This window comes from Oncorhynchus clarkii, chromosome 7 (assembly GCF_045791955.1).
Source record: "Oncorhynchus clarkii lewisi isolate Uvic-CL-2024 chromosome 7, UVic_Ocla_1.0, whole genome shotgun sequence".
NCBI classification, from domain to species: Eukaryota; Metazoa; Chordata; class Actinopteri; order Salmoniformes; family Salmonidae; genus Oncorhynchus; species Oncorhynchus clarkii.
Window position 1 is genome coordinate 52,839,948 of NC_092153.1, and position 27,379 is coordinate 52,867,326.

The 27,379-nt window shown below is 40.9% G+C and overlaps 2 protein-coding genes across 2 annotated transcripts in view; both read right to left on the reverse strand.

The window, feature by feature from the left end:
• Positions 1-972: 972 nt before the first annotated feature.
• Positions 973-15,728, reverse strand: LOC139413455 (delta-1-pyrroline-5-carboxylate dehydrogenase, mitochondrial-like). Its single transcript, XM_071160876.1, has 16 exons — positions 15,504-15,728; positions 13,206-13,299; positions 12,975-13,067; positions 12,408-12,455; positions 12,153-12,308; positions 11,776-11,925; positions 11,550-11,624; positions 11,233-11,420; positions 11,027-11,100; positions 9,617-9,813; positions 9,375-9,422; positions 9,087-9,239; positions 5,816-5,937; positions 5,532-5,650; positions 4,435-5,321; positions 973-4,198 (listed from the first exon to the last, which is right to left on the reverse strand). Exons 1-15 carry the CDS (start codon positions 15,542-15,544, stop codon positions 5,209-5,211), a joined length of 1,671 nt encoding a protein of 556 aa, XP_071016977.1. The 5' UTR covers positions 15,545-15,728; the 3' UTR covers positions 973-4,198; positions 4,435-5,208.
• A 2,796-nt stretch (positions 15,729-18,524) lies between these two features.
• LOC139413456 (intermediate filament family orphan 2-like) overlaps positions 18,525-27,379 on the reverse strand; it is a 76,138-nt gene continuing 67,283 nt past the window's right edge. Inside the window, exons 4-8 of the mRNA XM_071160877.1 lie at positions 25,174-25,377; positions 24,625-24,773; positions 23,966-24,134; positions 23,575-23,673; positions 18,525-23,040 (exon numbers count right to left, since the gene is read on the reverse strand). Coding sequence (XP_071016978.1) covers positions 22,807-23,040; positions 23,575-23,673; positions 23,966-24,134; positions 24,625-24,773; positions 25,174-25,377 — 855 coding nt within the window. The 3' untranslated portion in view covers positions 18,525-22,806. The remainder of the gene's footprint in view (positions 23,041-23,574; positions 23,674-23,965; positions 24,135-24,624; positions 24,774-25,173; positions 25,378-27,379) is intronic.

Consider the following 27,379-nt stretch of genomic DNA (forward strand, 5'->3'; position numbering starts at 1 on the left):
TGTATTTCTGGGAAAATAACTCAGCCATATGTTGCTGAATTGTAATGTGTCCTGAAACAAGCTGTGATTGGAACATTGATTATCACATTGATATGGAAATATTCCCCAATAAATAAAAGGAAATTACAATTTATGGACGAATCTCTATTAATTAGGTTACTATTTCTATGTTTTTTTAAAATACACAACACTTATAGACAGTAGGCCTACACCTCTATTTAAAATAAGGTGGCACTTAAATGGCAGGAATGACTGAACTTCATGCATAAAAAGACACAATTTCACATCATTCAGAATGATACCAACAGGTCTACACAGTGATTTATACCAAAATATTTCAGCGAACAACTTAGCCTAAACGAAGCCTACAAGACTACAGGTCTATTTCCCGACAACAAAAAAATATTGATGTACAGCCTTCCCACACAGAGTAACGTTACTATTTATTTTGCTTCCCACCATAAAAACATCTTGCTCTAAATGTCCCATTGGGGAAAAACAGGTTGAATCAACGCTGTTTACAAGTCATTTCAACCACAAAAATGTATGTGAAGACAAAGTGGAAAACTAATTGGATTTGCAAAAGTCATCAATAAGGGCATTTCGTCTTTTTTTTCTTCATTTGTTAACCAAACTTTTAACCTAAACCCAATGACATGGGGAAATATTTTGTTGATTTCACGTTGAATTCATGTTAGTTGACAACTCAACCAAATGTATATCAAGGCTAGACTTTGAACTGACGTCTGTGCCCAGTGGAGCGTTTTCACTGTAGAAGTTATAGGAGCTTGATTTTGGGAGGGAGAATGAAGACATGAAGGGCTCGATTCTGTTGAGTAAACATGTTCAAACTGAATGGTCCAGCTGCTGTTACACAAAAGCTAGCACTGGCGCCTCCGGAAAACGCTAGCTAACCGGAGCTTCTCTCCCACACTCACACCATTCAAGAGCTGTCAATTAGAAGCGCCAACATTCTCAATCCAACACATTGCGTTTTATTGCTGGTATAAAGCTGGATGGCAAAAAAAAAAAAAAGAAATCAGATGAAATCTTACATGTGAATATGGCATTAGCCAGAAATTTAGGCTACAACAATGCCATTAACAATTGAATATGACCAGTGAAGGTACATCTATGTATTAAAGGGAACAATGGACATCATATCATTCAAAGCATGATGGGGGTTTATTTGAAGCATCCCACATGAAGCTCTCCCAATTGTGCTGCACAACAGACATAATGTTATTCCATAGATCTGCATAAAAGAGCATTCCACTGCAGTATGTATCACCATGAGATTTGTCCCTAGAATAGTTGGCATAGCTTTGTAATGACACTATAAAGTACCCAGGACCTGTGCTAAGTATTTTGACATGACAAAATGACAATTATTCTTCAGACTTCTTTCAATAGGAATAGTAACACGTCATTTATATTCCCCCTACAGATGGTTTAGAAATGTTCAACTAATGAGTTACAAATTTGCCAGTGACCAGTTTGAATATTTAGTTTGTCTAGATATGTTTCTTTCAATTTCCCTTTAGTTAATGAGCACCATTGCCTATTCCTGCCTGCACATTGGCTCTGGTTGTCTGATTGCAACTTTTTCCACTGTTATGAATCCTAATGCAATGAGAAAGTTGAGTATAAAAAAATAGACAGCAGGTTCTTTGAGCCTATATATCCAGACATTTGGTGTCTGTCAGGTAGTGGAGGCTGCTGAGGGTAGAACGGCTCATAATAATGGCTGGATCGGAGCGAATGGAATGGCATTCCACTAATTCTGGTCCAGCCATTATCAGGAGCCTGTCCTCCCCAATTAAGGTGCCACCAACTTCCTGTGCTGCCAGGCAGTGCTCTTTCCCGTGCAGCACGTACAGCACTAACACACGTACAGCACTAACTTCCAACAGTTTGAAGGATGGGAGTGTGCCAAAGGCACGGTAAGGATGTCTCCTCCCATCTGACTTTGATGTGACAGGAGTGTGGCACTATGAACACATCACAGCGTGAGGGATGAGGTAGAGATGCTAGCACATACTCAAACATCCTGACAGGAAGTAAAAACCTTGGCTTTGTACTTTGACACCTCAGTGTAGGACAGCATTCCCAGTTCACTCTGGGCAGGTACACAATTTAACTCTTGTCAAATTGGTTAACCCTATCAGTCCCGAGACCCCAGCAAAAATTGGCTTTTCATTTATCTGCATGTCCAGCCCTTATGTTTAGCCTCACAATGCAGTTTCTGACCATCTTATTTTTAGGACAACCAGGGCTACAAGTTGAACACAAAACAAATTTATAAATTAGTTGCATTCATGAGTTTTGACAACAAAAAAATAAATAAATTCAAAGCAAAACCAGAAAAATGAATTTATATGAATGTTTTAAGTACAGAAATTGTTTTCTCAGTGGGAAATTACTATTGAACTAGTCAGTGACAACTGTGTGGAGTTTGGTGTTTGTGACAGCAACAATGTGAGCTTATTACAGTATTATAGACACTATGTCCTGGGATTTCCAATGATCTATGTAGAAGAGCCCCTTACCTTCTAACGACCCTTTTGTAGCTTGTGAGCGTCATAGAGGAAAACATGTCACGTGTGTGTTTGTTAGAGTCCAACTTTTAATAGATCCCTTATATGAGTTTGTTGCTCAAACCAATAGGACTCTATAGACAATTTTGTAAAAAGACCCGTCCACCTTCGGGATGCGCCCTAGTTTCACAAACACCGCCCTAGCTCAGCCCCCGTTAATCACACATATTAATGGTTGGTATCGATGGATGCAGAAGAAACCAATTGAACAAGAAGTATGTAGCTCAACCTTACAATATTTGGAAGGGGTTAGAAACTGGAGAAACACCATCAGCTGTCACAATAACAACAGAGTATGGATTAAAGCAAGCCACATTCAGAAACAAAAATATGACATTAAACACAAAAGGTTAATATACTTTCTGAAATAATTGAATGACCATTATTAGAAATTTAATAAAGGTCAATCTCTATTATTACCAATACAGGCACAATCGAAGACAAATCATTTCTATTAGCATTTAACAGAAAAATATTAAAAACACAAAATACATTTTATCAAAATATATCCCCCTGAAATTGTTTTCAAAACAATAAAGATGGCATGAAATTCAGATTGCTCTGTCTCAATCACATGAAGTTGAAGCAATTAGCACTTACATATATTTTTTGCAAACGCTCAGTAAAATATTCCACAAATGGAAAAGAAGGGTTAGAACAGTAAGTGTGCGCGGTTGCTGAGGTAAACATGATTAGATGGCAAAGTGGGGTTTAAGTAAAAAGGTAACAGCACCCTCATGCTCAACCGGGTCTCAGAGCATTTTGTAATATTATTAACGGAAATCCAAGACACTCCAGTTAGTATGTTACGTTTCGTATGGTATGTAATAATTTGTGGATGCCCATCACCCATTTTGTATGATTACGTTACGAATTTGCAAAACGTACAATATGTTATGAATTTTCAAAACGTATAATATGTTACAAATTCTAGCTAGGTGGCTAATGTTAGCTAGGATAGGGGTTAGGGTTAAGTTTAGGAGTTCTGTTAAAGGGTTAGCTAAAAAAGGGTTATGGGTTACGTAACATGCTAGTAGTTGCAAAAGTTCTAAAAAGTTGTAAGTAGTTGAAAAGTAAAATGCGAAAGTTGTTTGTGATGAGATTCGAACTCGCAACCTTTGGATTTCTAGACATTTACGTTATATGCCTGACCAACCACCCTACTTTTGGTATTTTCCTCACGTAACCATACCAAACATAAAATATCATACTAATTTGAGTGTCCCAGATTTACTTTTAGTATGTTACGTCTAGTCTATGAGACCAGGCTGTCATGCTCAGTCTCAATGTCTCTCTTTCTCTCCCCCCTCCCAGAGGACCATGCCTCAGGACTACCTGGCATGACGACTCCTGGCTGTCCCGGTCCAACTGGTCGTGCTGCTGCTCCAGTTTCTGCTGTTTGCATGTAGGAACCCTGACCTGTTCACCGGACGTGCTACCCTGTCCAGGACATGCTGTTTTCGACCCTCTCGTTTGAACATATTCAAGAACGATCAGGCCATGTACTATTATAAATCTCCACCCAGAACAGCCAGAAGAGTGGCCACCCCCCAGAGCCTGGTTCCTCTCTAGGTTTCTTCCTAGGGAGTTTTTCCTAGCTACTGGGTTCCTGTATAAGCACTTTGTGAGATATGCTGAGGGCTTTATAAATACATGTGATCATAGCCACATCCTGTAGGACCAGCCATAGCTCAAGTGTAACAAGTCAAGTACATCACCTTTCCTATCAGAGACAGTCAGGAGGTTGAGTATTAGTGTGACAATACAGCAAATCAATCATAACACAGCGAGGAACTGAGTTTAGGTTAAGGACTGTTAGTAAGGACTTTCTTAGCACCAAAAAAGGAAGATAACCATTCTTCCCTCTTTTTGCCATCACAAACACTTAAAATTATAAACATTTTGATGCTTGAACTTTAGCTGTCATGAAATATTCATGATCAAAACTCAGTGTTATTGTTTTTGTCAAAGGGTGTTAAGATGATAGACGGTCAGTTAATTTTTCTAACACAGAGTCAGTTTCGTATGAAGAAAAAAAACATCTTCCACTCATAAAGTATTTGATGCTTAACAAGTCTTTGAATACTTTCCTCAGGACAGAACAGGCGGAGACAACCTAACTGAGTAGCCTACATCTCAGGACCAGTCAGTACTGGTAAAACAGAGGCTCAGAAGCACATAGCAGCCATTTGATTAAAAAAAACAGATGATTGATTATTACAAGTCTGTGGAATCCATGGTAGACCAAACAGTTTTACTATGTCTGTGGATCCACGGGACGTATTGTCACATTGTCATTCTTCTATGCAGCTAGCAGGCAGCTTGGCTGGGTCAGCTGCAGCTCCTGCTGATCTCATGAAGTGCCAGAGAAGGGCACTGTTGCTCCCCCTTTCAATTTAGAACAGCTAATAATTACATTCGTACTTGTGTATAGATTCAGTGCATACTTATAAGGGCAAAAAGGGACAAAACTTGGATGAGTAAGGAGAGGATTGTTCTCTTCATTTCATTGTCCGTGTTGACTGGAGAAAACGCCTACAGATTCCTCTACAGAACTAGGATTGGGTGAGGGAGGCCTAGGTAGGTGAGGAAGGGGTAGAGTACTGTCTTTTTAACCCATATAGGGGTACTTCCATTCTCGGAGCGGGATGTGGGTGGCCTTGACCACCTGTGGGGACGTCCATCTCAGTACGTAGTGAGGACCACCAGGTTTGTCATTAGTACCTTTGCAGACAAAAGTTCATGTTTTAAGTATTATTGATATCAATAAAGATGATGTACCCATTTGACAGAAGTATCCATGTCAGACATAGAGAGCTAACCAGGAGTAATGAGAAGTCCTGATTTATAGAACTGTTAGCAGTCACATGGATATCAATGAGCTGTGGATTGGTGTGCGGGCTGTGGATTGGTGTGCGGGCTGTGGATTGATACCTGAAGCTCTGGCGCCACCAAATGGTTGCTGGGCGACAATAGAGCCAGTGGACTTGTCGTTAACATAGTAATTTCCTGCAGCGTTCCGCAAGGCTTTGGCTGCCTCATTCACAACATTCCTGGAACAAAAACATTACTAAAGGGTTAGGAAGCAACATCTATTATCAATAAGCTGATCAAAGTTGGCTTTGCATTCATAATATTTGTATATAAAACTATATTATGTTCTTTATTTCATCAATACTGACACTCCATTGCAAACCAGCTGAAGTAATCGAACGTACTTATCGAGAGCAAAGACAGCTCCTGTCAGGGCATATGGTGATGTGTTGTCTATCAGGTGCAGAACTTCCAGGTAGTCGTTCTCAGGGTAAACATAGACAGACAGAACTGGCCCAAAGATTTCCTACAGGAGTTAACCCAGAACCGAGTTATAACAGAGTTGTTATAAAGTTCCATAATAACTGAGCAATCGCAATGCAAGGAAGCAAGGAGGACTAGCCCCCCATTTGTGAAGCAGAGTGCACTGTAAACCCCAATGTGCTGTCATTACTAAAAACTTGAGGAAACTGGTTGCACCTAATATACAGTGCCTTGCGAAAGTATTCGGCCCCCTTGAACTTTGCGACCTTTTGCCACATTTCAGGCTTCAAACATAAAGATATAAAACTGTATTATTTTGTGAAGAATCAACAACAAGTGGGACACAATCATGAAGTGGAACGACATTTATTGGATATTTCAAACTTTTTTAACAAATCAAAAACTGAAAAATTGGGCGTGCAAAATTATTCAGCCCCCTTAAGTTAATACTTTGTAGCGCCACCTTTTGCTGCGATTACAGCTGTAAGTCGCTTGGGGTATGTCTCTATCAGTTTTGCACATCGAGAGACTGACATTTTTTCCCATTCCTCCTTGCAAAACAGCTCGAGCTCAGTGAGGTTGGATGGAGAGCATTTGTGAACAGCAGTTTTCAGTTCTTTCCACAGATTCTCGATTGGATTCAGGTCTGGACTTTGACTTGGCCATTCTAACACCTGGATATGTTTATTTTTGAACCATTCCATTGTAGATTTTGCTTTATGTTTTGGATCATTGTCTTGTTGGAAGACAAATCTCCGTCCCAGTCTCAGGTCTTTTGCAGACTCCATCAGGTTTTCTTCCAGAATGGTCCTGTATTTGGCTCCATCCATCTTCCCATCAATTTTAACCATCTTCCCTGTCCCTGCTGAAGAAAAGCAGGCCCAAACCATGATGCTGCCACCACCATGTTTGACAGTGGGGATGGTGTGTTCAGAGTGATGAGCTGTGTTGCTTTTACGCCAAACATAACGTTTTGCATTGTTGCCAAAAAGTTCAATTTTGTTTTCATCTGACCAGAGCACCTTCTTCCACATGTTTGGTGTGTCTCCCAGGTGGCTTGTGGCAAACTTTAAACGACACTTTTTATGGATATCTTTAAGAAATGGCTTTCTTCTTGCCACTCTTCCATAAAGGCCAGATTTGTGCAATATACGACTGATTGTTGTCCTATGGACAGAGTCTCCCACCTCAGCTGTAGATCTCTGCAGTTCATCCAGAGTGATCATGGGCCTCTTGGCTGCATCTCTGATCAGTCTTCTCCTTGTATGAGCTGAAAGTTTAGAGGGACGGCCAGGTCTTGGTAGATTTGCAGTGGTCTGATACTCCTTCCATTTCAATATTATCGCTTGCACAGTGCTCCTTGGGATGTTTAAAGCTTGGGAAATATTTTTGTATCCAAATCCGGCTTTAAACTTCTTCACAACAGTATCTCGGACCTGCCTGGTGTGTTCCTTGTTCTTCATGATGCTCTCTGCGCTTTTAACGGACCTCTGAGACTATCACAGTGCAGGTGCATTTATACGGAGACTTGATTACACACAGGTGGATTGTATTTATCATCATTAGTCATTTAGGTCAACATTGGATCATTCAGAGATCCTCACTGAACGTCTGGAGAGAGTTTGCTGCACTGAAAGTAAAGGGGCTGAATAATTTTGCACGCCCAATTTTTCAGTTTTTGATTTGTTAAAAAAGTTTGAAATATCCAATAAATGTCGTTCCACTTCATGATTGTGTCCCACTTGTTGTTGATTCTTCACAAAAAAATACAGTTTTATATCTTTATGTTTGAAGCCTGAAATGTGGCAAAAGGTCGCAAAGTTCAAGGGGGCCGAATACTTTCGCAAGGCACTGTATTTGAGTATAGTTACCTATAGTGATTTTGTAGTCATTACTCATACCGAAAGAGTCACTGTGACCCCGTAGGGGGTCCAGAACTGAGTTGTATCAGCTTGAACACGCCTCCAATATAATTTCCCAGTGTGCCTTGCATTTGAGAGAATTGTAGTGTTACCACCCATGACACTATTTGTTGTTGATAGTTGAATTCGTTCATTTTCTGTCCTGTGTCTTTCACCAAGTGAGTTCCTAGGCAAATATTATCATTATAATTAACTCTTTATGACAATAGATATCTCATAAGGCCTACTTTTGAGGCCTAGCGATACCCTAATGCAGTGGCCTAAAACTCATGGTTTACAGACCACATCAGGCCTGAAAGTGTGGTGCAAAATTCCTGTAACTTTCCCAAATTCAAAAAAAATCCTGGTTGACGGATATCCAGGAGTCTTCCAAAACGGATTTCTGGAAAACCTGGCAAATGTACCAGAATTTTGCAACCCTAACCACAATTCACATTATGTTGGCATCCAAGGTGATGTGTAATTCCTATTGAATCCAGCCAGAGTCAGGATATCCAACAGTTGAAATGTTTATTCTCCTGCATCCTGCATTCATAGTGACTGCCTGGGTTAGAAACAGTTTGAGGAGACTACATAACAGGTGCAAGAAATCTAACTAAATGATTTGATTAGTTTAGTTATTTATCTTTGTGTAGCATAAGATTAATCAACCACTCAATGTACAATGTACAAAACACAGATATAAAAATAAAATCAACCTGACATAGAGCATGCTGGGAAAAAAGTTAATTTGTTATCATGATTTAAAAAAAAATATATATGTTGATTTGATCTCATTTAGTTTTGAGTACCACAAACATTTTGAATTAATAATGACTTTTCATTGACTTTGAGTTCAACTTACTAGAAGTTTTTGAGTTAAAAATGCTTTGGGGTTTAGTGTGTGAAGCATGGCTTTGGTTAAACAAACATGGTGTCCATTACATCCCTGTATACATGTTTATGTGAGTAATCCAAGCACTTGGCCCTGAGCCTGATCGCAGGCATCTCAGTTAAAACTGAAAAAATAATCCTGCTTATTTTCTTCATAAAACAACCATATCTAACAGGCTAGAATAAAGTCAGTTTCAGCAATTCAGACTCAACTGACTGTCTCTCATGTGATTATAACATGTACGCATGTCTGGTATACCACTTGCAGGTTGGTTTAAAGAAGTGAGAACATACATGGTTAAAACTAGAATCACAGTACGAAGTTCCATAGGCTAATAACAGTGGTGAGTAAAGAGGTGATCGACAATAACTACTTATCAAGAATATCGAGTCTTACCTCGGCCATGATGGCTTCTTGTGGGTCTGTGCTCTCAATGATGGTGGGCTCCACAAAGTAACCCTTCTTGTCATTACAGTGGCCCCCAGCAATAATGTTCAACTTAGGGGAAGACTTGGCATGGTCCAACCACTTCTTAATACGAGCAAAGGACTGAGACAAAAATAAATCATATATAAAGAGTCACTAAAATGTAAAATAATCTTGAAAATAAAATAACTCTTGATCAGAAGTAATATAGCTGCTTCTGATCAAGCATCCAGAGTAGCAAATCTCACAGTACTGTACCTTGTCATCAATCACAGCAGAGAAGAATGTACTCCAGTCCTCCACGGGCTGGACAGGGGAATCAAGGAGACCGTTATAACAACCTGATATCAAATTAACACCTACAGTAAAAACTTCAACACTTTCAAATATCTCCTATTGGAGCACACGTCAACTGGCTGTAACTATTCCCACCAAAATAACCATTGTGCCAAAGTGACTGATGAAACAGTCCTAGAAGCTAAGGTCAGTTGTACACTTACGTCTCCCACTTTGAGCTGCTTGTGGATGTCCAGGAGCCCCTGTTTGATCTGGGGCCAAAGAGAGTCTGGTACATACATCCTGGAGCAGGCCGAGCACTTCTGCCCTCCATACTCAAACGCTGAGCGGATGGTCCCGGTCACCACACTCTGCACATCTGCTGACTTGTGCACAAAATGGAAGTTCTTACCACCGCATTCTGAAAAGGTATGGCAGAGGAGGATGTCGGTGAGGCAGTTTTCAACGACTGATATACACTCCGCTTCGTATTTATTTGGACAGTGATGTTAAAATGAGCAAATGTGGCCCTATTTTCCAGTTTTTTGGATTTGAGATCAAATGTTTTGAATGAGACAAGAGTACTGAATGTCACCTTTTATTTGAAGGCATTTTCAAACATACAGTATCTGTCCTACCATTTAAAAATGAAAGCACTTCATGCATCTAGTCCCCACATTTGAATAAGTTATTTTTTTCATAAATATTTAGACAAAATCACTTATAGTGTATTAAACTCATTTTTTTTTGTATTTGGTCCCATATTTCACAGCACGCCATGACTACATCAAGCTTGTGACTCTATAAACTTGTTGGATGCATTTGCAATTTGTTTTGGTTGTTTTTCTATTTATGTTTTGCCCAATAGGAACTGAATGGTGAATAACGTAGTATCATTTTGGAGTAACTTTTATTGTAAATAAAAATTCTGAATAATTATGAATGAATAGTGAATAATGATGAGAAAATTACAGAGGAACAAAGATCATAACCCACCCTCCACCAAAAAATGCTAAGCTCTCATCATTCATGATTATCCATGGTTGCATCCACATTAATGTAGAAGTGTTCAGAAACATATTATATTCTGATTTACAATAAAAGTGACTACAAAATGATAATACATTATTCACCATTTTGCTCCTATTGGCAAAACATCATCTTAAACACAACCAAAACAAACTTTGCAGCCAACAAGTTTGTAGAGTCACAAGCTTGATGTAGTCATTGCGTGCTAGTAATATGGGACAAAACGTTTGACTACTTTAATACACTAGAAGTGAATTTGTAAAAATACTAATGGAAAAAAAAAACTTCAAATGGGGGGACTAGATACATAAAGTGATTTCATTTAGAAACGGTAAAACAGATATGTATGAAAATACCCTCAAATAAAATGTGACATTCTGTACTGTCACCTAATGAAACATTTGATCTCAAATCCAAAATACTGCAGTATAGAGCCAAATGTACAAATTTGAGCTTCACTGTCCAAATACATTTGGAGGGGAGTGTAGATATAAGATGAGTATGAAGTCAATATTCTCATGTTTAATATTCAATGAGTTTAATAACTTGACAGTGTGGTGGGGTACAGCATTTATCTCTATGGTTTCTCTATTGGTCCAACCCACCTCCTGCCACCCGAGGAAAATTCTTGTAGACATCCAGGTTCTGGGCCACCTGTTTCCACAGGCGCTTGAAGGTACTGAAACAGAAATGGGTTGTTAAGAGACTCCAGAGTTGTTAACTAAAAACAGTGTGGTATAGATTTGGTATTATGTACCAAAAGTGGCAATCAGTTTTAGGTATGCTTTAACATGTAGAGATAAACGCATACGGGACACTGCCAGTGAAGTTGATGCCAGCAAGGTGTTCAGAGGAGGTGATGGTGTCTCCAAATACTGGTCCATCAGCCGGCACAAACTGGATGATGTTGGGGGGCAACCCTGAATCCCGGAGGACATTGTAGACGGCGTAGCTAGCTGACATGGCTGTGTCGCTAGGCTTCCACAGAACTACATTACCCTGAAACACAGGCAAACAAAGAAAGTCCAGTTCAGACTATAACCAACAACACACATTAGCATCTAAATGTGAAATGTATTAGAACTATAAGGACAATTTGGGTATTGTTGTTTGTAGGGGAACACTTACCATGAGAGCAGGTGTACCTGCCAGGTTTCCACCAATTGCAGTGAAGTTAAATGGGGCAACAGCAGCTATGAAACCCTGTAGTTAAAGGGAAATAAAGGTGTTAACAACAACAACTCCTGGAAAATATGAGTTCGAGAAAATCCATCCTAACATATCCCCAAGTATAAAGGCTTTTATCTGTGACTATTATCAAGTTTAGATGATGCTAGGACCAGAGAGTGCTCACCTCCAGCCCACGGTAGAGCATGGTGTTGGTGCTACCGTCACTGTCCAGGGGCTGCTGGCTCTCCAGTTCAACAGCGTGCTTCGCATTGAACCGGAAGAAGTCTATTAGCTCTGCAGCCGCATCAATCTCTGCCTGCACCACTGTTTTACCCTAGAAAATAAATCAGAAAAAAATGTGCTCATTCAATTGGCTCATTCATCCACCCTCCTCTCCCCTGTAACCTTTATGTAACTATTCCCCAGGTCATTGCTGTAAATGAGAATGTGTTCCCAGTCACAAAAAAAACGCTTAGGGGATGAATATCCACTTGATATTCAGCCATACAATTACAAGGTTATTAAAACAACATGTAGACTAAATATAGTATTTCACTGTACCTGGCCTATCATGGTTTTGGCCAGAATCTCAGCTCTCTTAGGTCCACTGATGATGTCGGCAGCCTTAAAGAGGACCTGGGCTCGGTCCTGGATGGGTTTCAGGTCCCATTCTCTCCTCGCCGCCACAGAGGCCAAGATAGCCTTGTTGAGCAGCTCCTGTATCAATCATACCAAGGCAACACCATCCAGTCAGGTTACGTAAATCTTGGTGAATGTCTGATGAATAAAAACAGAAGAATTGTAATCTTAGTTTACCTTGTCAGCATAGCAAAACTTGGCCAGTTTGTGAGAGTGGTTGAAGGGCTTTCAAAAATAAAATAAAGAATTACATTGATTAATAGGTAATAATAGCTCCAGGAAATAACATTTAAAGACAGTGTGGCATTGGTCAAAATTTACATTTGACTAATTTAGCAGACGCCTTATCCAGAGCGACTTACATTAGTGAGTGCATACATTTTCATACTGGTCCCCCGTGGGAATGAAACCCACAAACCTGGCATTGCAAGCACCATGCACTACCAAATGAGCGACATGGGACTACAGACTCCACAGGCAGGCCCTCAGCACAGGTAGTATGTTGGTTTATGATGGATGTTATAGAAAACTAATAACACAGCTGTTAACAAAACATTATTACAGTCATTTCCAGTTTAACTTCACAGGCCTTGAAAGTTTCAATTTGGATTAGGCAGTATGCTGTGTATCTGAGCAGCAGTGTGAGGGTAAAAGTGAGAGCTTCAGTATCCAGGCTCCCATATTTGCAGGCAGCATGGAGCAATAGTTTGCTCAGATTAGGGACATGCTGTTGACTCCACTCACGGATAGCTGGTATCTGATGTCTTTGGTCCACACATGTTCATCTCCAACCACACAGGGAATCTCCTCTGTCTTCCCCTTCAGGTCATCCAGGGCCTATCACACACACAACCTTATTGAGTCTCATCTTTTATAGAGATGACCTTGTAGGTCATAAAGGGCATATGGAATGGTGCATGCGGTGGTTATTTGTTTGAGAGTGTGTGCTGTGTATGATTGTATGTGTGCGCGCACCTTCTGCAGCTCGGCCCTCTCTGGACTGCCCTCGTTGAATCCCAGGATGGGCTCATTCTTCACCTCGACAGCTGCACAGGGGAAGGTCCTGAAGCTGCACAGAGAGACACACATTAGGATAGACAGATGCACACTAAGTGAAGACGGACATGTACGCAGCAGCAGAGATCCCCCACATACATTATATCCCAAAATCTGAGACTCATCCTCATGGTGCAAAGTGAAGCATTTGTTCATCAATGTATTACAGCTCTTTTACATTTTTAATAATATGAAACTTAACAATGTGGTTATGGAAGAGAATGAATGCCATTCAGTTCATTTTGAGGCAAGTCCAAATTATGTTGACCTGAATAAGACTTTACTGGCCATGTAGATTGTGGTCTTGGTGCGATATTGAACTGTCTTTTTATACAGGTGCACCTCAGAGTTGGTTCTGTCCTGCCTCTTCCCTGTTAGATTTTGGCAAGCTGCAGTCTTCGGTCAGCTGGAATAGGTAACTTGAAGTAATCTCACAATCAGTTATTCTGTTATGACCAGTTGTTATAGCATAAAGGCTTAAAAAATGCAAGTCGTGCATAAAATCTGGGACCATCTTGAATCTGTAAAAACTATAAAAAGCCAGACACACCTAACAGCAGTAAGTAATTGCAATAAGCAATTCATGCTTATTTGATATTTCACTATTCTCTGTGTGTCGGCTGTCTGTGTCTAATTTCTTTGTGGAAAAATTAGAAAACTTCCAAACTTCTGGTGAGCGTGCATGCACTGCCTCAAATGATTAACTGCTCTAGTTTAAATAGTCAGTGAAGGTCAGAGTGTCTAACTGGGTAGACAGGGGGTCGTATTCAAATATTAAAAAACACCCTCAACTCCCCTGACACATGGAATCGATGAAATATCATTAGTCAACTGCCTTCCCACATCTACACAGATGCTTCTAGCCCAAGTCAGATGCTTTTAGCCCAAGTCTACTGTCATAGAGATAGATAGAGTGTAACAGTTGTTAAAGTACTATGTGAATTTCACCAGGTTCATATATCAATATGTTGTGTTGATTTGTTATGCATGCCTGCATCCTGGGAGAAGGGGAGTGTGTACTTACGTTTTGCCCGGCGTGCTCGTGCTCAAATCATTTTGATGCACTGAGAGAGGTAGGCACGCTTTTTCTGTCTTCAGAAAAGTTTGATTCTTTTAAGTACAAAGTCATACACACAATGTTTTGTTCATGAATAATGATGTATATTTAGAGGTTACTCATAAGTGGATGGTATTGTTAAGATGCACTTGTAATTGTACTTTTTAGGATGATGTCAACATTCTGAATTCAACATGTGGTTAATAGCTAGCTAAGGTATTAGCAGGCTATTGTATGTGTGAACGATGGCTAGCTCCTCGAATGATCCCAGTCCCTCCTATTGTGCATCTGTTGTAGAAAGAGGCGACGATTCTCAGAACAGATGTGCTCTACAAATGTTTTATTTCCTTTTGGATGCAGGTATGTGGTTTTATCAATGTAAAATATGTTATGTATAATAAGGAGAGAGTGTATTAATTTTTGTATTCCAAAAATCATTTTGATGCACTGAGAGAGATGCAAGATGCAGAGAGTCAGTTCTGCTTGATTAAAACTACCTGATCTCCAAAGTCCACGTTTATGGTCTCTATCAACCACACACAACGCAGAGTTACAGCGGTGTAGTATAGCACCGGCTACAAGAGGATTCATCATGGATATAACCATTTTAGCATGAACATTGCCATGGACATCGCCATGGAGGGCTTCCACCATTTTTAAGTAGTCAACTGGGTGGAGTTACCTATGGATGGGGTTTCCTATGGGTGGGGGTTGCTATAGGTGGGGTTTGCTATGGGTGGAGTTTGCTATAGGTGAGGTTCCCTATGGGTGTGCAACAATCATCCAATGAAGAGGGAAATTGACCCCTTTAAAATAGATGTAGCCTCAATGGCGTTGCCCATGCTGTCACAGACGCTATAATAGAACAGATAAAAATAGGAGTTATCTTTCTAGCTCTATGTGCCCATGGTGTATCATTCACTTTCTGATTTTTGAGTGAATAGTATTTCTGTGAACTGTTAACTTTACTCATGCGGCATGGAATCATGGTAATCAGAAGACACAAAATCATAAATAACTTATTTAAACTTGTTTTGCTTGGCCTTGACATTGAAAATGTACTATTAGCTACCAAAATAATGCAAATTACATTAGCTTGGTTACGAAGAGTCAAAGCTAAGGTGAGTTAGTCTCGTGTATGTTAATGTGAAAATACTTACCCCCTCCAAGACTGGTAGAATGCTGATCTCACACGCAGCATGTTCCAATGGAAAATATGTAGAGAGAAAAAGGACAATCTAATAAAAACACCCTTATAAGACCACTTCAGGCAACCGATACAATGTATCAAAACTGATAAGATACATTGAAGCTGTTTGATTTCTTGAGAATGTAGCCTACTGGTTGCACGTAGAGCGAGTTCAGAGGATTCGGCCCGTACCAATATTCCATAGGGAGGCCACATTCATTATATTACCACACTTGCGTCTAAATTGTCACAGTAATTTACAGCATTTTATCTAAACAGAAATTACATAATTTAATCTGAATATTTACACTGTGAAACTATTTTGAAATTGTACTTGTTAATATTTCAAAGAAAGAAGTATTGCTAAACACACCTCACATTTTCATAATGAAACTTACTGGAGGCAAAGAGGGCGAGTCTGTGAGTGGCCAATCAGCACTAAGAAGACATCTCCAGCCAATCACAGTATAGGGCTGTCATTTCTGAATTGAGAAATTATATTTTCGACGGAGAATATGTTTCTCTTTGATGTAATGTCCCGCTTATCTTTTGCACAATTACTGATTTTCCCATGTAAACTAAATTACTTTCATTGTGACGAATGTAACTGTCAGATAATGTATAGCCAGCCTACTGTTGCTGCCTCACTTTTCTATCTACACAGAACAAAAATATAAACGCAACAGATAAGTGTTGGTTCCATGTTTCATGGGCTGAAATAAAGGATTCCAGAAATGTTCCAACCGGCCTCACAACTGCAGACCTGGTGTATGGTGTCAACGTTGTGAACAGAGAGCCCCATGGTGGCGGTGGGGTTATGGTAAGGTCAGACATAAACTACTGATAACTAACACAACTGCATTTTATCGATGGCAATTTGAATGCACAGAGATACGGTGACCAGATCCTGAGGCCCATTGTCGTGCCATTCATCCGCCACCATCATCTCATGTTTCAGCAAGATAATGCACGAACCAATATCGCAAGGATCTGTAGACAATTCCTGGAAGCTGAAAATGTCCCAGTTCTTCCATGGCCTGCCCACTCACCAGACATGTCACCCTTTGAGCCTGCTTGGGATGCTCTGGATTGACGTGTACAACAGCGTGTTCCAGTTCCCACCAATATCCAGCAATTTTGCACAACCATTGAAGAGGAGTGGGACAACATTCCACAGGCCACAATCAACAGCCTCTGATCAACTGTATGCAAAGGAGCTGCGTCGCGCTGCAGGAGGCAAACCAGCTACAGGCTGGTTGTCTTATCCACGCCCCTACCGTTTCTTTTAACGGTATCTGTGACCAACAGATGGATATCTGTATTCCCAATCGTGAAATCCATAGATTAGGGCCTAATTAATTTGTTTAAATTGACTGATTCCCTTATATGAACTGGAACTCATTAAAGTCTTTGAAACTATTCCATGTTGTGTTTATATCTTTTTTTCAGTATATCTACAGTGCCGTAAAAAATATTCACACCCCTTGAATTAATCCACATTTTGTTGTGTTACAGCCTGAATTCTAAACGGATTAAATAGATTTTTTCTCACCCATTTACACACAATACCTTATAATGACAAAGTGAAAATGTGCTTTTACAACTGACATAAGTATTCACACCCCTGAGTAAATACTTTGTAGAAGCACCTTTAGCAGGGTTTACAGATGAGTCTTTCTGGGTAGGTCTCTAAGAGCATTCCACACACGGATTGTGCAACATTTTCCCCTTATTCTTTTCAAAATTCTTCAAAACTCTGTCAAATTGGTAGTTGATCATTGCTACACAGCCATTTTCAGGGCTTGCCATATATTTTCAAGTAGATTTAAGGCAAAACTGTAACCCAGCCACTCAGGAACATTCACTGTCTTCTTGGTAAGCAACTCCAATGTAGATTTGGCCTTGTGTTTTAGGCTATTGTCCTGCTGAAAGGTGAATTCCTCTCTCAGTGTCTGGTGAAAAGCAGACTGAACCAGGTTTTCCTCTAGGATTTTTCCTGTGCTTAGCTCCATTCCATGTCTTCTGAAAAACTCCACAGTCCTTTAACAATTACAAGTATACCCATAACATGAGGCAGCCACCACTATGCTTGACATTTTGGTGAGTGGTACTCAGTAATCTGTTGTATTGGATTTGCCCCAAGCATAACATTTTGTATTCAGGACAAAAAGTTAATTGCTTTGCCACATTTTTTGCAGTTTTACTTTAGTGCCTTGTTGCAAATAGGATGCATGTTTTGGAATATTTTGTACAGACTTCCTTATTTTCACTCTGTCAATTAAGTTACTATTGTGGAGTAACTACAATGTTGCTGATCCATCCTCAGTTTTCTCCTATCACAGCCATTAAACTCTGTAACTGTTTTAATTGGCCTCATGGTGAAATCCCTGAGCGTTTTCCTTCCTCTCTGGCAACTGAGTTAGGAAGGACACCTATATTTTTGTAGTTACAGGGTGTATTGATACACCGTCCAAAATGTAATTAATACATTAAATTAATTAATACTTCATCATGCTCAAAGGGATATTCAGTGCCTGATTTTTTTATTCTTCTTAAATTATTTAGGCTTGCCATAACAAAGGGGTTGAATACTTGTTGACTCAAGACATTTCAGCTTTTCATTTTTAATTATTTTGTAAACATTTTGAAAAACACGATTCCATTTTGACATTATGGTGTATTGTGTGTAGGCCAGTGACAAAAAAACTACATTTAATACATTTTAAATTCAGGCTGTAACACAACAAAATGTGGAAAATGTCAGGGGGTGTGAATAGTTTCTGAAGGCATGGTATGTCTTTCTATCTGTCTATCAGATTATTTAGACATTGTTATTAGGCGATATGAATCAATCTTCAACTTGTTACTTAAGCACAGGATAATGTAGAGTAGACTGTATGAGGTGGGTACAGTTACATACAGATCAAACATTTTGTAATATGTATAATTAAACATGAGACATCTCTAGAGGACAACAAAGACTCAAGCTAAAGGCAATCCACCATTTTATTTAACTTTCCCCCAACACCAATTACAGTGTACATTCATTATTTTCAAACAACAGTATACCCCGAATCCCCATGAATGCAATGTTTTACTAACAGTTTACATACAAATAACATCATATTTTACAATGCACAGAGGTATGCATTAAAAAAATAAAGATGCAGGGAAATAAATCATTTAAATTAAAAACAACAGGCTTGAAATAGCATCATTATTATGTATGAAAATACAATGAGGTCAATAATGGTCATCAAAGACAGTACTTTCCTCCATGGTCACCTTGACTGGGGATGATGACCTACCTCTGGCTCTCTAGAACACAGGGAAACCCACCCACTACAGACAAGCTGTGAACGCTAGGGTGACAAAGCAATGGGAGATAAAAAAATATATACAAAAGTATGTGAACACCCCTTCAAATTTGTAGAATGGCCTTACTGAAGAGCTCAGTGACTTTCAGTGTAGCACCGTCATAGGATGCCACCTTTCCAACAAGTCAGTTCGTCAAATTTCTGCCCTGCTTAGAGCTGCACCGTCAACTGTAAGTGCTACTTTTGTGAAGTGGAAACATCTAGGAGCAACAATGGCTCAGCCACGAAGTGGAAAGTCACACAAGCTCACAGAACGGGCCTGCCGAGTATTGAAGCATGTAAAGATTGCCTGTCCTTGGATGCAACACTCACTACCAAGTTCCAAACTGCCTCTGGAAGCAACGGCATAAGAACTGTTCGTCAGGGTTTCCATGGCCAAGCAGCCGCACACAAGCCTGAGGTCACCATACGCAATGCCAAGCGTCGGCTGGAGTGGTGTAAAGCTCGCCGCTATTGGACTCTGGAGCAGTGGAAACACGTTCTCTGGAGTAATGAATCACACTTCACCATCTAGCAGTCCTGCGGACAAATCTGGGTTTGGCGGATGCCAAGAGAACGCTACCTGCCCGAATGCATAGGGACAAATGTAAAGTTTGGTGGAGGAGGAACAATGGTTTGGGCTAGGCCCCTTAGTTCCAGTGAAGGGAAATCTTAATGCTACAGCATACAATGACATTCTAGATGATTCTGTGCTTCCAATTTTGTGGCAACAGTTTGGAGAAGGCCCTTTCCTGTTTCAGCATGACAATGCCCCCGTACACAAAGCGAGGTCCATACAGAAATGGTTTGTCGAACTCAGTGTGGAAGAACTTGACTGACCTGCACATAGCCCTGACCTCAACCACATCGAACACCTTTGGGATGAATTGGAACACTGACTGCGTGTCAGGCCTAATCACCCAACATCGATGCCCAACCTTACTAATTCTCTTGTGACTGAAGGGAAGCATGTCCCCGCAGCAATGTTCCAACATCTAGTGGAAAGCTTTCCATGAAGAGTGGAGGCTGTTATAGCAGCAAATGGGGGACCAACTCCATATTAATGCCCATGATTTTGGAATGAGATGATCGACGAGCAGGTGTCCACATACTTTGGGTCATACAGTGTACATTTCAGTAATGGCTAATGTAACACTTTAGACCCTAGCACTACATCGATAAAACCAACCATATAAAATACCTATGAAACAATTAAACCCAACAATTTCAAATTCCCATATAGGCTCAATAAGCCAAACTTATGTCCTGCAAGGGTACATAATGTAGTAGTTCAACTATACATGTACAATTTGTGTTTGCTTAGACAATAAAGAACAATGTGCCATGTAGACATCAGGTTTCTGTGTTCTGACCTATATCCTGAGATATGCACCAGTTCTGATTGTAAGGTTGGAACTGTAGGTCTAGTCGGAAGACTGCTCCTAAATATTGATCATACATTCAGCAAAGAAGGTGTCTACAATCTGTTCAATTGAAAATATGCAACAATATTACAGTCATCATGAGACATGAGAACTAAAGGCACATAGGTCTACTGTACAACATACAAGGTGTTTCCCAGCCTATACTGTATGGTGCAACAAAGGACCAAAAAAAAGCATGGCTTACTGCTGCACTCGTCAGGCTGATTTTAAATCTAACACAAATTATTTTTATAGTTAGCTGGGAATAAGGCCTCTCCCTAAATGTTATTTGTCTTTATAGTGTGTATGAGTCTTGACATTTTACCATGGTTTAGGAAATAATATACAATAGACTGGTTGGGCCAGAATCTTTGTGTCAGATGAAATGATGAAATAATTAAGTTTCCATACCATTTTTACCATCCACGATTGTTAAACAAGAAGATAATATTTCATTTATGCCTCAACACTCACAATTCAATCTGTACAACGCAAATTCATGGGCCCATGTAAAATTACAGGAACATAATGCATATTTTGACTTAAGAAATTATAGGGAATTGCAATACTACAACTATGTGCCTCTAGTTCAATGTAAAATAATTCAAAGAAACAACCAAATGCAATAGCCCTTCTTCTTTCATAAAACAATGTAATGACAAATTTAATTATTTTTCCATCTTAAAACCCTCATCATACAAATAGCACTTTTGTCCTTGATTCTGAAAACTAACAACACTCCATAAACCAATTGAAAAATAACTTCCAGAAAACCTCTCCCAATCCACATGCATTGATCAATTTTGTGAATTGATTCATTTAATTCAAATCATTAGACAGGATGTAATACAAAAAAAATGAATTATACATAGGGCAATATGAACAGAAAGGCATCTGGGGTATACAATCACATGCCAACAGCCCTCTTATCTACGTACAAACAATTATAAACCCAATCCAGGGCTCATGACAATTAGACAACGGAATATGATAGGAACAGTGCACCCTGCTGGACAGACAGGTGGGAGTTGTTATGAAAGGCCATCTGAGTTTAGTATCCAAGATTGGCAAAATTAAATCCTAAATACCAAATTCTTCAGTGTATAATCTAGGGAATGTATCATTAACCAATGTTCATAGTATTGCCTGATTACGTGATTGTTTTATGTAATATATCATTTCAGTACCCTGTCTCTGAGAGAACAAACAGGTGACCAATAACTTTCAAAAGCTCTTTGGACCACAAGAAGTTGGTGGCACCTCAATTGGAGAGAACGGGCTCGTGGTAATGGCTGGAGCTGAATAGGTGGATTAGTATCAAATACATCAAACACATGGTTTCCATTGATGCCATTCCATTCACTCCATTCCAGCCATTATCACGAGCCATCCTCCCCTCAGCAGCTTCCACTGCTTTGGACTTACCAAAGAGTAGCCCAAGGAATCATCAATAACTTAGTTCTACCAATTAGATACATTTAAGGGGAAATTATTAAAGTTAGCTGAAGCTTACTATGATAGGAATAAGCATAAGGCAATACAAATCAAAGACAGCATGTTTGCTGGCACCTTGTTCCATATTGTTTTATGGATAACCTTTCAAATGTTTACAGCCTCTAAATTAACATGGATAGGGGGAGAAGGTATGCCTTTGACAAAGGACACTAGGGAGTTTTCTTTTTATGAGATAATTCTGCACCTCCCATTGCTCTTCTACTTTGGAGAACACACAGGAATAAGGCTAGCTAAATTGCATAGAATGTGAACAATGCATTATAGCAGCAAAGAGCTGTGCTCCGTTCCCCAGTCAACACTGGTAACTGTGGAGAGTCCAGTCAAACTGATTTTTTTAGCTTTGACTCTTTGGTGAGAACGTTTCAATCCCCATTTGAACATTTGCATGTACAGTATATGTGAATGATCAATCTGCATCTATGGGGAAATTGCAAGTGCAAAATAGTGTGACTGCTCTTGATCTGTGATTTTTTGTGTGATTATTAAAACACTTAAAAGGATAGATATTCTCACTGGTGAATAATGTTGTGCATTTTGTTCCCTGTTCACCAAATGGACTGTTCAGCCTCAGGCCAATAGAATGACAGTGGTGACAGTGAAACTGCTTAGACTATGCTAAGAGTGAGCCAGAATGACATGTTTGATCATGTTGATTGTTTTGCTGGATGTTCCTGTGCAGCACTGTGGAAGAGAGCACAGCTCAGACACTATATTGTATGTACCATCTCTGCCTTAAAACACTTGTGAAGCAAATGAACCCCGTCCCCCTTCATTCCTGTGAGAACAGAGACAATAAGCACCAGTTCCGGGCCTGGGACAGTGGGCCAGATCCATAGGACAATTGGGACCATCAGGACCACCAGTACCCCTTGGCTAAAGATGCCAAGCAGGGCAGAACACTGGGGTCAGCCCCCAAGCAGAGTGGAGCTCTGTGAGCAGCTGTCAGTGAACAGGGGAGGAAGGGGGTGGAGCCAAACTATCAACTGATTGGCACCTCAGCCTCTCCATCCTTGTCTAGTAGTTTGTCCTGGATCTCGTCAGTGTTCCCTGAGTCGCTGCTAGCCACCGAACTGACAGAGGGAGAGTTCCTGCCCCCTTTAATCATCCTCCTGCACGTCTCCATCTGCACGTCCAGACCACGCTTCATGCTACACATATCCATGTACTCATGCAGGTGTCTGTTCATGTCACTTTTTGCTGTGGCTAGCTCCATCTGAGAGGGAGAGAGAAAGGGGCAGGGGGAGATGGAGGGAGGGAAAGAGAGAGAGTTAGAGTGAGGGAGAGGATGAGAGATATAGATGGACAGGGAGAGGTGATGAGAGAAGAGGAGGGGAGAGGTCAAAGGGAGCCAGAGAAAAAAAATAAGGAAGAGAAGAGAGAGAGACATCAGTGACGTTGATCAGGGACAGGTGCCAGCCCTGCCAGGAACTGAATCACTCTGGCCGAATCGTCAACCGAGTCACAAAACAAAACCAAACAGAGAGAGGGACAAAACAACCAACAAATGAAAGGCAGTCGCCCTCACTTGACAGGTGTTTCTATTAGATACAATGAGAGGACAAAATTCCCAGGGACAATCTCTAAGCGGTAGATAAATCTCAGGGGATTTCAATCTCCCTATATTTTTGTTACTGTAGGCCCCTACCTCTCTTTCTGTCACATTGTCTCTCTCATACACACATATACACACACAGGCTCGTAGGCAGGCAGGCACGCATGCACACACCCACAGACACTGCCTGTTTACCTCAATTGCGCCAATGGTCTCCTGGTACTCCTGCTCTCTGGTCTTGAATAGTGATTCTGTCTCATCTATGAGGCTGCCCAGGCTTCCATCCTGAGAGACCTGCGAGGAAGCAAAGAAGATTAGCTAATACATTCTGTTAGGATGTTGCATTTCTCAACTGAGAGCAGAACAATGGGCAGGATTTCAAAATGAAAATAAGTTATTTTACCGCAAACATTTCCCTTTGCTGAATATGAATGGATGGGAAGTTTGGGAGGTGAACAACTCCTCAATGCCCTCCTGTACCCTTGTCCATTAGTTTATCAGTAGGTAGTGGTAATTGAAATGTTTATGCATTATCCTCTACATATGTATCCTTGACATTTACTGTATGGTGTCTATTCCGACTCACAGGCTCCTCTGTGTTGCTGTTGGCTGCGCTGGTGACTGTGCAGTTTGCCGCGGTGATGGCACCGGGTTGTATGTTGTAGTTGTTGAAGTCCTCCCATAGCAACAGGGTCTCGTCATTCTCTTCCCACGTCAGGCTGTCACAGTCATCATCAATGTCAAACGTCTCCCTCCTGGCAACAAAATTATCATCTGAACAATTTCTATGGGGGACAGAGACAGCGAGAGGAAGGAAGAGCGAGAGAGAGAGGAAGGAAGAGAGGACAAACACAACAGGCACCACCTTACAAGAGGTCCAAACACAGAGGAGGAAGAAAGATACCTAGAGAATGCATGCAGGAATACAGACAACATGCTTGAGACAGTGATAGATTTAGTATAATAGAAATTAGACTTATAACCAATATCCAATATTACACTGAGGAATTAATATACACAATGAATACATATTATTTGATATAATGTTCTCATCTATCATTTGGTGGCCCTAATTGTAGCACATGAAAATAACTACTGAAAAAATAATTAATGCAGGACTCTGAATTAACACTAGATGGGAGCAAAGTACAGCAAAGTACAACACAATGCACCGTGTGTGTGTGTGTGTGTGTGTGTGTGTGTGTGTGTTTGTGTGTGTGTGTGTGTGTGTGTAGGCTGACTCACAGCTGGTTGAGCATGCGTTTCATTTCGTCAGTAACGTTGAGCGGGACCTCCTCCTCTGAGGTACTTGTGCTGGGGTCTGCATCCATCTCAGAGCTGTCCTCGTCAGACACAGGCTTGCACTCCTTCTTCCTGCAGCACGCCATGGCACCCTGGAACACACACACGCGCACACACGCACACACACACACACAGATTACTTACTGGCGGCATCAATGCAGAATTTGAGGCAGTTTGTCTAATCCGACATTAGTAATTTAAGCAGTACAATGCACCACCTAAAAAGCCTCTGGTCTGTTTCTGTCTGGATTCATAGTTGGGCTTTAGCCAGCACTGTCTGCACAATGTGATAACCTTGTGTGCAGTGCAGAGAGTCACAGCCTCAGCAGTTCACTGCTGAGCAATGACTGTGTTTGTGTGTGTATGGAGGAGGAGGGGTCAATGAGTATTGTGTTAGTGGTGTGTGTCTGCCTATGTAGAAGAGAGTGTAGCAGCAGTATACCGGTAGTTAGCTGTTTCAGACTGAGGCCTAACATACAGATAGATACACACCCTCTCTGGGAGCGACCTGGCCGGGCTCACGTTGAACATCTTTAACATGTCCTCTGAGTTGCACTGCTGAGCCACGTCACACAGTTTGGTGGTGATGTCAATGCGCCGGCAGATGTCCATGTCCACCAGCGTGGCTTTCTCCTGGATCTTAGTGTCCATGTCGGACATTTTCTGGAGAGGAAGGAGAGGGGTCGGTGTTGCTGTCTGTGAAGCAGAGAATCACCCCACCAAAACCTCTCCTTACTATTCAACAAATCTCTAAACGCTTTTTAAAGCTATCTGACAGATAAGAATAACATAAGTCACATGCTGAGTTCATCCATGACTGGCTATCTGTGATTGGCAATATGCGCAGGGCCGGCTCCAGCCATAAGCAACATAAGCAGTCGCTTAGCGCCCTTAGTCGAGTTAGAATAGTAGAATACACACGGTGCATGTTCAAATTTTGGTTGTGCATCAGTAGTTTATCTCTTGTTTTGTCAGTCACTGACAGTCACTATATTAGCCATGTCAGCGAAAATTTTTAGATTGGTAAATTAGTCTAACCAGTTATCTAAACTTGTAGTAATCATGGCCAAATACTGACAGGGCACATAGGGCACATGCCGAGGGGCCCTGACCTCCTGGGGGCCCCAATTGATTTTGTTAGTCACTCTCACTCAGATATCATTATCATGGCATAAGTCATGGCCAAATGTGTAGAATTGCAGGAAATTAGCTTTAAAACTGCTGAAATGTCTCTCTGCCCCACTGCAAAATGAGTAGAACTGTATGAAATGTGTTATAAAACTGCAAAACTTGTGGCAAAATTTGTCGAATTGCATGACATTTGTTATAAAATTGCTTATGATGTCTCTTCGTCTCTTCGTCCCATGGCAAAATCTGGAGAATTGTGTGCCCCCCAACCAAATCTCACTTAGGGCCCCCAAATGGCTAGAGCCAGCCCAGGATATGCAGCAGTATTAAAGTCAATTGAATACACTTGTTAAATTGCAGACCCGGCAGAAATCCACATCCAGTCAGTCTGGGTCAATAACACATCATGCAACATTTCTGTGAAGGTCCAAAGGAAACTCCAAAATGAATTTGATCACTGCTGAATGTTGACCTGTTTAAAGGTCTTACTCACATCGGCTACAGAGAGCGTGATCACACAGTCATCCGGAACAGCTGGTGCTCTCATGCATTTTTCAGTGTTACTTGCCTCGATGCGAGCATAGAAGTAATTTAGCTCGTCTGGTAGGTTCGTGTCACTGGGCAGCTTGTGGCTGTGCTTCCCTTTGTAGTTTGTAATAGTTTGCAAGCCCTGCCACATCCGACGAGCGTCAGAGCCGGTGTAGCATGGTTCAATCTTAGTCCTGTATTGACGCTTTGCCTGTTTGATGGTTCGTCAGAGTGCATAGAAGGATTTATTAAAAGCTTCCGGGTTAGAGTCCCGCTCCTTGAAAGCGGCAGCTCTACCCTTTAGCTCAGTGCGAATGTTGCCTGTAATCCATGGATTCTGGTTGGGATATGTACGTACGGCCACTGTGGGGACGAAGTCATGGATGCACTTACTGATGAAGCCAGGGACTGATGAGGTGTACTCCTCAATGCCATCGGAAGAATCCTGGAACATATTCCGATCTGTGCTAGCAAAACAGTCCTGTAGCTTAGCATCTGCTTCATCTGACCACTTTCTTATTGACCGAGTCACTGCTGCTTCCTGCTTTAGATTTAGCTTGTAAGCAGGAATCTGGAGGATAGAATTATGGTCAGATTTACAAATGGATGGCGAGGGAGAGCTTTGTACGTGTCTCTGTGTGTGGAGTAAAGGTGGTCTAGAGTTTTTTCCCTCTGGTTGCATATTTAACATGCTGATAGAAATTAGGTAAAACTGATTTTAGTTTCCCTGCATTAAAGTCCCCGGCCACTAGGAGCGCAGCCTCTGGATGAGCATTTTCCTGTTTGCTTATGGCCATATACTGTACAGCTCTTTGAGTGTGGTTTTAGTGCCAGCATTGGTCGGTGGTGGTATGTTGACAGCTACAAAAAATACAAATGAAAACTCTCTAGGTTGATAGTGTGGTCTACAGCTTATCATGAGATACCTACCTCAGGTGAGCAAAACCTTGAGACTTCCTTAGATTTCGTACACCAGCTGTTGTTTACAAATATGCATAGGCCGCCACCCCTTGTCTTACCAGAGGCCGCTGTTCTATCCTGC